The 12874-nt window shown below is 38.8% G+C and overlaps 2 protein-coding genes across 2 annotated transcripts in view; one reads left to right on the forward strand and one right to left on the reverse strand.

Moving 5' to 3' along the window:
* Positions 1-263: 263 nt before the first annotated feature.
* LOC102305667 (glutathione hydrolase-like YwrD proenzyme) overlaps positions 264-12874 on the reverse strand; it is a 21900-nt gene continuing 9289 nt past the window's right edge. The window contains 3 exon segments of the mRNA XM_005923892.2: positions 264-2754; positions 3919-4014; positions 4918-5002. Coding sequence (XP_005923954.2) covers positions 2609-2754; positions 3919-4014; positions 4918-5002 — 327 coding nt within the window. The 3' untranslated portion in view covers positions 264-2608.
* LOC121814518 (glutathione hydrolase-like YwrD proenzyme) lies at positions 6962-10634 on the forward strand. The gene is made up of 5 exons (XM_042220685.1): positions 6962-7227; positions 7309-7399; positions 8509-8680; positions 9583-9739; positions 10330-10634. The coding sequence occupies exons 1-5, from the start codon at positions 7063-7065 to the stop codon at positions 10600-10602; spliced, it is 858 nt and encodes a 285-aa protein (XP_042076619.1). The 5' UTR covers positions 6962-7062; the 3' UTR covers positions 10603-10634.

The following is a 12874-nucleotide window of genomic DNA, read 5'->3' on the forward strand; positions in this document are numbered from 1 at the left end:
TGGTGTAGATGTTTAGTATATCAGGGGAGTGGAAATTCCAGTCTTCCCATAATGAGAAAAAAATCCAGTTGAAAGTCTAAAAGAGGTGAAAACATATTCAAATCTGTGAACAAGTAAACTAGTTTTGTCATCTGACAACAACAGCAGTGTTTGTGTGATCGGTGGATGCAAAATGTGTATTAAAGGTTTCCACGCTATAGAGTAGGCAGTCATGGCTTTAAAGCGTTTGATACAATTTACCTGTTTGTTTCAGGTAATGATGCCGTAGGTCAGCAGGTGTATATAGGTCAATAAAGCATAATGTGACCTCTGTATGGATACATGTGTGTGTTTCAGATGCCCTCAACACTGTGAGCTGTTTTATAATCCAGCTGGAATTCAGCACATCCAGATCAACTGCAGGGTAAGCTGGTACTGACCGCTAACAACCTGGACTAAAGAGCTGCGTCGATTCAGGCAGATTTTGTAAGACCAGAGTGTATGTTTGAGAGCAAACGCGTGGTACCAGGGTGGCTCCAGGGGCTCTAAGGAGATCAACACTGAAACAAAGTCCAACATCGTTATTCTACAAAGAGAAATCTGTGCGGTGGGTATGTGTGAACTGGCAGCTAAGTGGTTCTCAAGCTGTTTACCAACTTGCTGAGAGTTTTTCACGAATTTGAAGCCACAGCATGCACTGTAATTTATTCTGTCACTGTGCCTCTGTCTTTATGTGTTCTGTTTGTGTGTTAGACTGGGAGGCAGCAGGGCGTTTCCCAGGGGCTAAAAATTCACTAAAAGATAAAGCTCATACACAAATGTAAATCACTTCACCCTTCCTGCTTGAAACCAGGCACTGAAAACATGCAGAAATGGCTCACACTCTGAAATGCCTTTGAGATTCTGATAATTATGTTTATATATTTTGTTGCCTCGGACCAAAAAGGTCAGGCAATAAGCAAGTTCAGCTTCCAGGCAGGAAGAGATTTGTTGTGATTTTTGTCACAACGTCTTACAAGAACAATGATTAAGAATCACCCCGAGCATCTCTACATCCAAGCCCTTTTTGAAACGTTTTCTTCTAGTTTATTAGGCTCTGCAGCTTCATGTTTTTACTCTCAAGCTCTACAAAAGTAGGTTTGAAAATAAGCTAATATATTGATTAAGCATAACATTATGACCACCTGACTAATAAATGAGTTGGTCCCTCTTTTCCTGCCAAAACAGCCTTAAACCATTGAGGCATGGACTCTACTAAACCCCTGAAGGTGTGCTGCGGTATCTGGCACCAAGATGTTAGCTGCAGATCTTTGCAGTCCTCTAAGTTGTGATGCGTGGCCTCCATGGATCTGAGTTTGTCCAGCACATCCCACAGATGCTCGATTGGACTGAGATCTCGAGCACTGGGAATTTCAGCAATTTGAACTACAGCAGGTCGTCTTTTGGATCGGACCACACAGGCCAGCCTTCGTACGTCACGTGCATCAATCAGCGTTGGCCACTGATGACTCTGCTGCCGATTCACCACTCATCCTTCCTTGGACCACTTTTGATAGATACTGACCACTGCAGACCAGGAACAGCCCACAAGTGCTGTAGTTTTGGAGATCACGGTTAGTCAAACTGGCTCAAATCCTTACACTTGCCCATTTTTCTGGTTCTAACACATTAATTTCAAGCACAAAATATTCACTTTCTTCCTAATATGTCCCACTCACTAACAGATGCCATGATGAAGAGATAATCAGTGTTATTTACGTCACCTCTCAGTGCTCATAATGTTATGCCTGATCGGTGTACTTCTACTCTAACAGTGTAAAAGCACAATTCATAAAATGTGTTTTGTACTGCTGTTTGATTCTGACATCAGGGGCTAAAGCTGCAAGCAATTCAGAAACAACTATAAAATTAGAACCAAAGATTCAAACAGCAACTTAAAATAAATGCACACCTATATGTATTTGGCAGATTTAAGTTAATGCGAACTGATGAAGCGTATTTCACTGACAGAAAATCTGAAATACTGATGTTTTAATTGATGAGATGTTAACAATAACAGAAAATGATTCACAGAAAAAAAGGAAAAGCAACATTATGCAAAATAGAATTTTTAACGATGACACTATAATGCTGATGTACATAATTCAGAGCAGAGTAAAAATGGAATGATAACTTATTGAGGACGGAGGTTTATGTATGGAACAACACTTCATTTCTAGCAAACTTCAAATCAGCACCAGCTAATTAAAGAGACTGAAACAGATAATTATCTCTGCCAAAACACAGAGTTGAGGAAGGACATCTTTGGCATCAATGCAGCAAAGATAAAGATCTTCCTGTTTGTCACTTTTCACATTATAAATAATCTGAGGTTGTGCTGATTTATACTAAACTCTACATTCAGCAAATGTGCTTTAACTCAACATCTAGTGAACACAGGCATAAAAACATGATTCCACAAGGCACTTCTTGAAGGTACAATGGTTTTTGAAAGAGTTATAAAGCTCACTGTCAAATATCAGCTGACAAATAACAACCTGTGTACTGCACAACATTTGTAGGCATTTCTTTTCAAGTAGTTCTATGATGAAATCTTCTGATTACAACATTAACAAGGCAAGAGCATTTTCTAGTACCCCTGAGCACATCCATCTGCTCTGGGATCCGATCCTGCCCAAAGCACCCTGGAAGGACGATCCCCTTGGGTGACAGACGGATTCCACCAATCCCCCACTGCGATGATCTGCCCCCGCCCAAACTGAGACCTCTTGTGGCCTGTGTGTGTGAATGAAAAGGAAGATGCAAAAACCCGCTGAGCTGTATGGACTGTAGGTACAACAAATGAAAATACATTCTAAGTCTAATTAGCATGCTAGCATCATGAAATCAAGGTTTTTGGAGTGTTAGTCAGAGTCTGAAAATAGGTAGAACATGTAAACCAGAGGATATGAAGATGAGCAGTAGGAAGATGCGTGCACTGTTCTTTTCTTCACTGACAGGTTTTGAACAGTTAGATATTTTAGATTTGTAAATCATTAATCACAAAAACTTAAAACAAAAAGTTCAAAGGTTAAAACCGGCTTCACTGGTTAGCATTTTGTAGAAAATACAGTCAAACCCAAGGACAGTGGGGAGGATTGTTTTTATTTGACTTTTTATTCCTCTAGCTAAAACCTTTTATTATCAAATAATACTTCATTAAAATTATCCTGAACTGAGTCTTTTATGATAAATTTTGTTAATGGTTTTAAATTAACATTAAACCACAACATGGAATTTGATACAAAATTAACTTCAAAATGCAGAAATGTGAACTCTTCAGCATATTTTTTATTCTGTGCTGCTAGTTGTACAAGAAGCTGATCGCACTATGATCCGACTATCACAGTGGGAAAATCTTGGATAGGCAAAAGTTGATGCACGCATAATATTCACACTCAGAAAAACCAGAGAGCCATCGTAAGCAGCACGTAAGAGGAACAAGTACAAACATCCTGTTAACAACAGGAAGCAAAAGGGTTTATGAGAACTGCGGTCTAATGCCGCTGATTTGAACCTCATGGTTATTCTAAGAAATGGTCTCATTTGTTTACTGCCGTTAGTGTATTGCACATCAATATAATAATTAATGTCACACATTAACTTTTAATGACATAAGTCGTGACTAAAGAACTGAAACGTATTACCTTGACTTACGACTGAGAGCAAAGGCCTTCGAAAATAACTGTTTTGGTGACATTTTGCACTACAAAGGTGTTTTTCCTGCTTTTCTTCAATCGCTTTCATTAATGAGCAAGAGAATGATCCCAAAAAGTTGATTCTGTTCATCGGGATGTAGCGTTTTCAAGAGAATGATCAGTTTTTTAGAAATATGACATAAATCACAAAGAAAATTTGAATGGAACTATTAATAGTGAGCAAACAGTTAATTATGTGTACCTGACACTGGCCAGTTGACACGGTGTCCTCGTCTTTTCAGTTCCTCAGCTATCTTCTGGTCGATCCCCTCCTCCAGGTTAACCAACCACTGACCAGCTGGGAAAAATGTGACCACATACAACATAATTTAGAGGAGTTTTCTTCTCAAGTGTTTCCAAAAGTAAAAAAGAAAAGAAAAAAATGAGAGATGACATCAGCATTTTTAAGGAAAGTCTCATCTACTTAACAAATGATGTTACATCACGCTGAACAGCTGATTTGACTACCAGCCAACCACTTAATAAAATGCATGGCAACATATTTTATGGCAAAGTTAGTTGCTATGTTTACATGTGTTTCAATGGCACATTAACTACCAAACAGCTTAATGTGCATTTCATATGACAAAAATAAAAAATACACAAGCACATGAGCCAATTATACACTTGAACACACTTGATTGTACAGCATACATCTTTAATGGCTAAAAGCAAGAATTGGGTCCACAAGTTTGAATTTATTTTGGATTTTCTCCACACATGATAAAAAGGTTCAAATATAAATGCAGTTAAATCTTGTGGTGCTGAAGAATCTTTTAGCATAACATGACAAAGAGCCTTTTAATCATTTAACTTAATGATCATGATTGATTACAACTAGTGGTTTCTCTTTGCCACTATAAAAAGATTGGTCTGACCAATACTGGGAACAAAGAGAAAGGCCAAGAACTCAGTGAAACTCTCAACACCAGCATAACTGTCCACAATGAAGCGAGTTCCACATCGCCGTGTAGCAGGCAGCACTGATCCAAAGCGATAGTGCTTCACTTCATGCAAACAATCTGTTATAGTGGCATAAATGAATGTCCGAATGACTTATCTAATCAATATTTTGACTAAACACACAATGTTACTGATCATTAATCAAGACATAATGTTCTTCTGCTCTTTAAGCTTGCAAATGATTCTAACATTTGCTATAACGGCGCGTGTTTGTGTGTGTGTTTTTGTGCAGGCCTACTTTTGTGGTCATACTCTACATAGACTCTAGGTGCATCCAGGGCTTGCTGAGGATTCATCCCAAACTCCATCATGTTTAACAGCACCTAACGCAAGAGCAGCATTGGTCACGAGATTGAACGACATATATCTGATGACACTGAAGTCAAGTTGGATATAAGTGTAGTGACATTAAACTAGCTCTGCCAAAAATATTCGTGTTAAAAATCAAACCTTCTGCTCTCTCTTTTGAGATATATATATATATATATGCTACAGTAAATTAGGGCTGTGACACTGATAATGATTGTCAATTTGATAGCTCACCAGTAAAGGTGATTTTTAGGCAATTTCCTCACTGATGCATAAAATTAATATCATTATTATGAGGTTCATAATAAACTCAACCTGCCAGTCTCATGATTGTGCACAGAAGTTCATGCCTGAACTTTTGTGTGCATTGAAATGACTGAGCTATCATCATCAAATGAGAGAAAATGGGAAATATTTTTGACTCTTTAGTTGTTAAATTGGAGCTTAACGTGACTGTGCATTTGCAGCTGCACCAGTTTTTCTTGTCTGCTCTTTTTTGTCTACTGGGCATTTTAGTCGGTGAAAAACTCTACTCAAATGTGTGTGGAAGGCATGATGAAGACAATAAAGAGATGAGATATTGTACACAGGGAAAAAAATCTGTATTATATAGTACAACTATAGGTGTAACGTAAATAAATAAAAACCCAGCAACTTCTATGACTTTCAGCTGTTGTACTGTATGTAAACATGCAAATGGTTAGATTAAGAGTATTTCACCAGTTTTTCAGGGCCTCAGTAGATTAAACATTTACGGTGCGTGTTGCTGAGGCCAGGCTGCCAGTGTCAATTCTATTTCTATAGCACATTCTATCGTAAAAGGTTGAGCAAAGTGCTTTACAAGTTGGCTAATGAACATGAGAGACCCAGACTGAAGGGGGAATACTGCATACACATTTCATAAAAAGAGTTTTACACCTGCTGCTAAAACTTCCCTGAAAAAAGCTGCACTGGACACGACTTAGACATGGTGACTGCTTTTTTGTGGTAAACAGTCCCAAGTCTGCATGCACTGCATAAGCAGTCACACAGACGGTGCTGAGTACCTGTGTCCGAGACATTCGCCTTCTTCTTCTGCACCAAGCCAAACACAGCAGAGCGGGGACACAGAAAAAGCAGATTAGAAGACGAACTGGGAGCAAAATTCGACAGGGTACAGTGTGTAACAAGATAGTCAGTAGAGGGAAAAAAGGATTTGTGTGATGTATTGCTTCTGACAAATAAAATGGTGATTATGTTTTAAGTGTAGTTTTAAAAGTTACTGTGAGTAATTTGTTATGACCTGAAGCCAATAAAGCTGAACTTAAGCTTTATTCAGCTACTGAAATGCGAATGCTGCTTTTTTTAGTGCCATGTGTCAGTACTGTAAGTACTCCACCTTCATGTGAATGTTCAGCCATGACTCTGTGTCTAATTTTGTATATGTAATGGCACATTTATACAACTATTGTCATTTCATAGATTCCGGAGTCAGTCAGACTAAAGAAAAGCATGGCTTATGTCATTGTGTGTTTATCTGAGTGTGTGGTTGCCTGCTTGTGAGTCACCACTAAAATATGCATTGATTGAAATCAATTCAAACAATCAAGCGTTTATAATACCATAACGCAGGAAGATGGCCAAATGTGCCCTATCTCAACACCCACAGACACACGCACACACCTACACTCATGACCATGAGGCAGTGGAAAGAACAGCGATGACCCACCATGTTAGTCTAGCGTACGCAAAATTGTCTTTATATATTTTCCTGATAAAAGGTAATATTAGTTATCGGTGCTAAATCTTTGATATACAAGGCCTTAATCTTACTAATGATCATATTGATTAATGTGGTTTTTGCTTAAAGATGGCTGGCACTGGAAGAGACAGAACTCGAAACTCAGGAATGTGGGCATGGCCATCCACAAAGTCAGTCAAGATCATATCACACTGTACGATCATTATCGATGTGCACCACTCACACATTGACTGGAGTGAACTTTTAAACGCTGGACAAGTGTTCCTCGATATCATGTTAACCACCATCTGTAAAACGTTTTGTACTGTGGCTGAGTGAGCAGTACATGAGCTCATGTATCGACAGGAGCTCGGTGAGCGTGGCAAGCCAGCTTTCTACCAGGGCAGAGTGGCCCAGGCCATTGTTGACGTCATCAACCAAAATGGGGGAGTCATGACCTTGGGTGACCTGAGCAGCCATGACAGCGAGGTCATCACCCCCATAAGCACAGAGTACAAGGTCAGAAACCAAAGATGCCGGTCATGTGTGTATTTTAATAACATGGTCAGCAGAATGAACTTGACTTCACTGTGTGTTTAGGGTGTACGTCTGTGGGAGCTTCCTCCTAATAGTCAGGGACTGGCTGCCCTGCTCATGCTCAACATCCTGGAGAACTTTCCTCAACTCAAAGGTAACCACAGGGACAGTGAAGAAGTCCCTGCCAGGTGCATTATTGCCTGTTGTAAAATCTTAAGTATACAGTAAATATGAGTCTGGAGAAGTGGCTGAGTCATAAAAATAAAAACCATATATCTCCTACATTTCCATAAATCACATTTTATAACCCAACCCAGTTAGTTACAGTGTTCTGCCTGTTTGTCCCAGCCCAGCGCAGGGGAAATAAAAAGCTGCTCAGCAGAAAAACTAAAGAGACATTCAAAATATAAATAAAACAGGAAAATTAAAATGGATTTTCCTGCATTATGGAAGTCAGCTCGCTGGTGATTTCACTGGCCCGACCTGCCGTCCCTGCGCTGGAACAACGCATTCTGATCTCCTTTGACCAAAAGGAAAGGATGCTGCAAACCCTCTTGGTAATTTTATCAGATCAAACCATTGTGACTAGTCAAAAAGGGAAAAGGATATGCTTGTCCACAAAAACTAACCTCTGTGAGGTTAATTTTTTTCCAAATAGCAGGGATGCCAAACATAAGGTCCCGGGGGCCAGAATCTATCCAGCAAAGACTCTAAACTGGCCCCCTGGACCGCTTTGGAAAATATGAAGAAAGCTTTATCTGTAACTGTAATTGATAAGGACCTTCCCCGTGTCCATTTATACTGCACCAAAGTAATTATGTGATAGATATCATGAAGCAGAAATCTTTCTGTTTTTTACGCTATTTACTACAGATTTTTTTCCCCCATGGGCTCCACATTTATAAAAAGGGATTTTTTTGTGAATTACCATTTTATATTTGCAGGAGAGACTGGACAATGAGCTATAGCAACTTTTTTCTATAGTTTTACACATTAATTTCTTCTAATTTAAGTCCAAAGAGTCCTAATTAATTCATTTCTTTCACTACAGCACCACTTCTTTATCACGTAACTTATGTTATCTTATGGATTAAATTTGTACTACTTCTTTACACTGACAGAAAGTAAATTGTAAAATAAGTAACTGTTTTTGTTTTTGTGCAGTCAGAGTTCATGAACCTGCATACTTGGCTTTTCCTGGGCCCTATAATACATTTCTATGTGCTTGTGTTTGTGTGTGTGCGTATGTGTGTGTGTGTGTAGCTAAAGGCCATAACAGCTCTGACTATATCCATGTACTGGTTGAGGCTGTGCGATTGGCTCTAACAGATGCTCTGCGTTACCTGGGTGACTCAAGTCATGTGACTATCCCTTTGGAAACCTTGCTGGACAAGGGCTACAGTCACCAGCGAGCACAGCTCATCAGCACGGACAGGTGTGTGTTTCTGCGTGTGTATATCTGTTAGTACCAGTGTGTACCAGTCGTCCTCTGTTGACTTTAGATAGGTCTGTAGACTTATACTTCCCCTGACCTGAGCGCCCATCCCTTCTCGTCTCTTCCCTCACATTCACCCAGGGCGTGTGTCGTTGTGTGAGTGTATATTTTAGAAACAATGTGTTATATTGTTGAGGACTTTGAACTTGATCTGGTCTTTATCAGGGGAAAGACAAACAGACTATAAAAGTTAACAACAACACAATAATTGTGTTAACATATATTGATGTATACCGGGTATTAAATCCTGCTTTTTTGAAATTGCCGAGTTCATTTCGGTGTCACTGCACCATCAAACACACACAAATCCACACACTAATTCTACGTCTCGCTTCCATTGGTTGTCAACTTAACCTAAATGAGTCAACCAGGTCCAAACGAGGCGTCAATTTGATTCTGATGTCTTGTTATCCTCACAACCTCTTCACACTTTTAATGTTTAGATGCTTCTAATAAACTAGGCAATAATGGGAAGTCATATAAAAACAGGAAATTATAAATATTTTTTACTGCACTGCAATAATCTGGTTAATGTAAAAGAAATAGAAATCTACAGATAAAGGTACTTTAAGGCAGGAAAACTCCTCAACCCTCGTTCATACCTGTAATATTGTGTTTATGGCAACATTTATTGCATAAGTATGAAACCTTTCAATTATCTTTGCAAACTTGGTAGTTTGGTTTTGTTCTTAAACCAACACAAGTTTTCTTTTCAGTCTACTTGAGTCTTAATTTTTCTTTCATTTTCCAAATATTTTAATAAATAAATAGTAAAAAACAGACCTGTCAGGTGAACTTATTAATGAATATGATTGTTGTTGTATGTTTGTGTGACTCTGCAGGGCCATGGAGCGAGTGGAGCCCGGCCTGATGACAGGAAGTGACACGGTGTATTTCTGTGTGATAGACAGTGAGAGGAATGCATGCTCCTTTGTCAACAGCAACTATATGGGCTTTGGGACGGGGCTGGTCCCTAAAGACTGTGGATTCTCACTACAGGTCTGAAGGGTCAGAAAGAGAATGTCTTTATTTGTGCGCATGTAAGGTAGCAATGGCGTTTATCTGTTTGATTTACTGAAAGACTAGGAATTCTTCTAAATCATGGAAAAATGCTAAGAATTTAGTGTAATATGAGATTATGCTTCAAATAATTGGGGTAATTTTTTAAGTGATCCACATAAAACAAGATCCTGCATTACCACTTGCAGCTGATTTCTCAGCTTGCCTCTTATATACCGCATTAATAAAGCTCTATAGGTTTTTATAATTACAATAAACTTCCCAGTAACACAGCAGCACATATGTAAGAGAATTTTACATGAACATGAATGCTGCCGTGTGAAACTAAGGGAAAAAAGACATATAAAATGAAGCCTGGGTGGAAAAAGTTGTAGATTTTCATATTTCATTACCTTAATTTGCATGCTCACATTACCTTACAAGCTCATTTTTGTTGTGCATGTAAATGTATTGATGAAGTCATGAAGACATTGTAGCCTCCTAAACTGGAACCACATAGACTGAAGCATAAAACATAAGTGTTTAAGCTAAAAGGGTTGAATTCTGATTTCTTTGTTCTATCTCTGCAGAATCGCGGCGCTAACTTTTCCCTGTGCCGTAATCACATAAACTGCGTTGCTGGGAGGAAGCGGGTGTATCACACCATTATACCTGCACTCCTCACCGATTCAACAACCACATCACAAAAACCCCGGCTCCTTGCTGCTCTCGGCGTGATGGGAGCTTTTATGCAACCACAAGGACACGTACAGGTACAGAGTCAGCAAGCGTCACAGAGCAACAATGTGAGGCATAAAGACATTTGTTTCTTAACACTTTTCCTGCCAGGGTATTGCCTTTAACTAACCAGAATCACATCCAGACCTCCCTGAATATTTTTATTCTAATAATAGACACACACACACACACACACATACATATACTATATATATATATATATACTATATATATAATGATATATATATATATGATTATATATATGTATATATATATATAGTTATAATAAATATATATTAGGGGTGCAACGATACACAAAATTCACGGTTCGGTTCGGTTCGATACTTTGGTGTCACGGTTCGATATTTTTTCGATACAAAAAAATGTTCATGCCTTTTTAATTTGTCATTTATTAAAATTATAAATATATATTTTAACCAAAAGTACAGTTTTTAAATTTAACCCTAACCCTTGTGCGTGTTGGTTTTTAGCTCGTCATATTGCAGCCACAGAAATTCTTTTGTCCATGAAACCATAAAGCTGCACTTTCTTTTTGCCTTATAGTCTGATTTGTCATAACTTCTCCGTTTTGTGGTAAGCTTTTCTTTGGCTGTCACTTCTTCACCCTGACCTGTCTTATTTGGCTCAGCAGAACTAAAATATATATCTGTCTGTGAAGGTTCTCAATCATCCAGGTCATCGTAGTCAAATATATATCCCTGCTTACACACGCACTCACATAAGCTCAGCGATTCTCTGCGCGATCAACCTCTCACATGTTTAAGTGCTGCGGGAGATTTCACTTGTCATGTTTGCATAGTAAGCTAACATTAATAAGACGATGTCAGAGGAATTGGTGCACAAATTATCATCACTCACAGATCAGTGCTGTCGCTCTCTATACACAGTTCGCGCGATTGCAAAGTGAAAGCAAAAAAACAAGCGCAAATCAAACACGATTTCAATATGTCACATATTGACAGTGGCTCACCGGCCAATGACATAATTACCCAGCTACATTTCTGAAAGAATGCAAAAGCATTGACATATATTTTCTTCCTACAATAGCCCGACGGGCAGGGAAGAGATAGATTTTGGTAGCCCGACTGAAAAAATCGCTAGCCGCCGGGCTAGCGATATTGCAGCCCTGTATCTGATTGAGGAATCACTCATCTTTGGAAAAGAGAGTTTATTACAGAGAAATGTCTCTTTCCAAAATAAAAGCTATACTATCCGCTTCTTCTGGGCTATATTCTCAGCAGCATAAGGAGAATCATGTGCTAACAGCTGTCTAAATGACTCGGCTAAAGTTAGTAGCATGCTTGTTGTTTTTGTCTTGCACTAGGATGATGTTGGCTGTAAATGTGCAGTCATATTTGTTGTGTTCCCACTAGTGCTTTCAGGTTAATCTCGTTGAAATGACCTTAACGCCACAACACGCAAATCTCCGTTAACGAGCTACCCCGTACCTGCATGGGGCTAGACGGCCAACACGTTAACGAGCTAACTGGTAACACAGTCAACAATGTTTAACATGTCACTAAAGCTGCTACTCGCTAACCCATGTAATTGAGCATTGCATGGCACATCCAACATACTGTTTTACTTTAGTCCATGACTCGCTTACCTTCAGGGTCATACGTCACATGAAAACCAAAATAATTCCAAATGCCAGATCTGAATGAGGTTTTGTGTGAAGGAGAGTCACTTCTGTCTCGCTAGCTTGCCCTGCGCTCTTCCTTCTGACCTATGTGCTGTGTTGAGTCGCTCAGTGAATCTGCGTCGACACCCGCAGTGCCTCAGCCTAGGCGGAGTAGTCAACACAGATTCACTGAGCGCTCAACACAGACAGCATCGTCAGAAGGAAAGTTGATAAAATAAATTACAAATTGTTGTATGTTCTTGTTATGATTTTTTCTCCCCTTTGGTCTTTCTTTCTCTCCCCTCTCTTTCTTTCATTCTTTCTCCCTGTCCTATCCCCAGTCATGTCTGTCCCGTTTTGCAACTGAAAATAAAATAAATTCATAATTATAATAAAGGTCAATCAAATGGACCAAATGCAAGATGATGATCCACTTGGTAAAATAAATCCCTTGGCATCTTTCTTGGCCTCTAAGACAACAATTCTGATGGCTATAGATCCAAACGGGACACAAAAAAAAAAAAAAAAAAAAAAAAAAAAAAAAATTTTTTTAAAAAATTGTATTGTTCGATACATATGCGTACCGAACCGAAAGCACTGTATCGAACGGTTCAATATCGATACGAATATCGTTGCACCCCTAATATCATATATATTATTCTAATATAATGTATATAAGTGATGTATACAATAACCTTTTAGCAATAGTATATAATGCTCATTATATTTAAAGTAGCCTAAATATAGTAGGCAGT

This window comes from Haplochromis burtoni, unplaced genomic scaffold (assembly GCF_018398535.1).
Source record: "Haplochromis burtoni strain Fernald_Lab_line unplaced genomic scaffold, NCSU_Asbu1 Contig_53, whole genome shotgun sequence".
Lineage (NCBI taxonomy): Eukaryota > Metazoa > Chordata > Actinopteri > Cichliformes > Cichlidae > Haplochromis > Haplochromis burtoni.

What these genes read in the sequence shown, in the direction of transcription:
- LOC121814518 (XM_042220685.1), top strand. Translation starts at nt 7,063, where the DNA reads ATGTATCGACAGGAGCTCGGTGAGCGTGGCAAGCCAGCTTTCTACCAG. An exon ending in CCATAAGCACAGAGTACAAG is followed by an intron (nt 7,228 to 7,308) that starts GTCAGAAACCAA and finishes CTGTGTGTTTAG; the next exon opens with GGTGTACGTCTGTGGGAGCT. An exon ending in GAACTTTCCTCAACTCAAAG is followed by an intron (nt 7,400 to 8,508) that starts GTAACCACAGGG and finishes GTGTGTGTGTAG; the next exon opens with CTAAAGGCCATAACAGCTCT.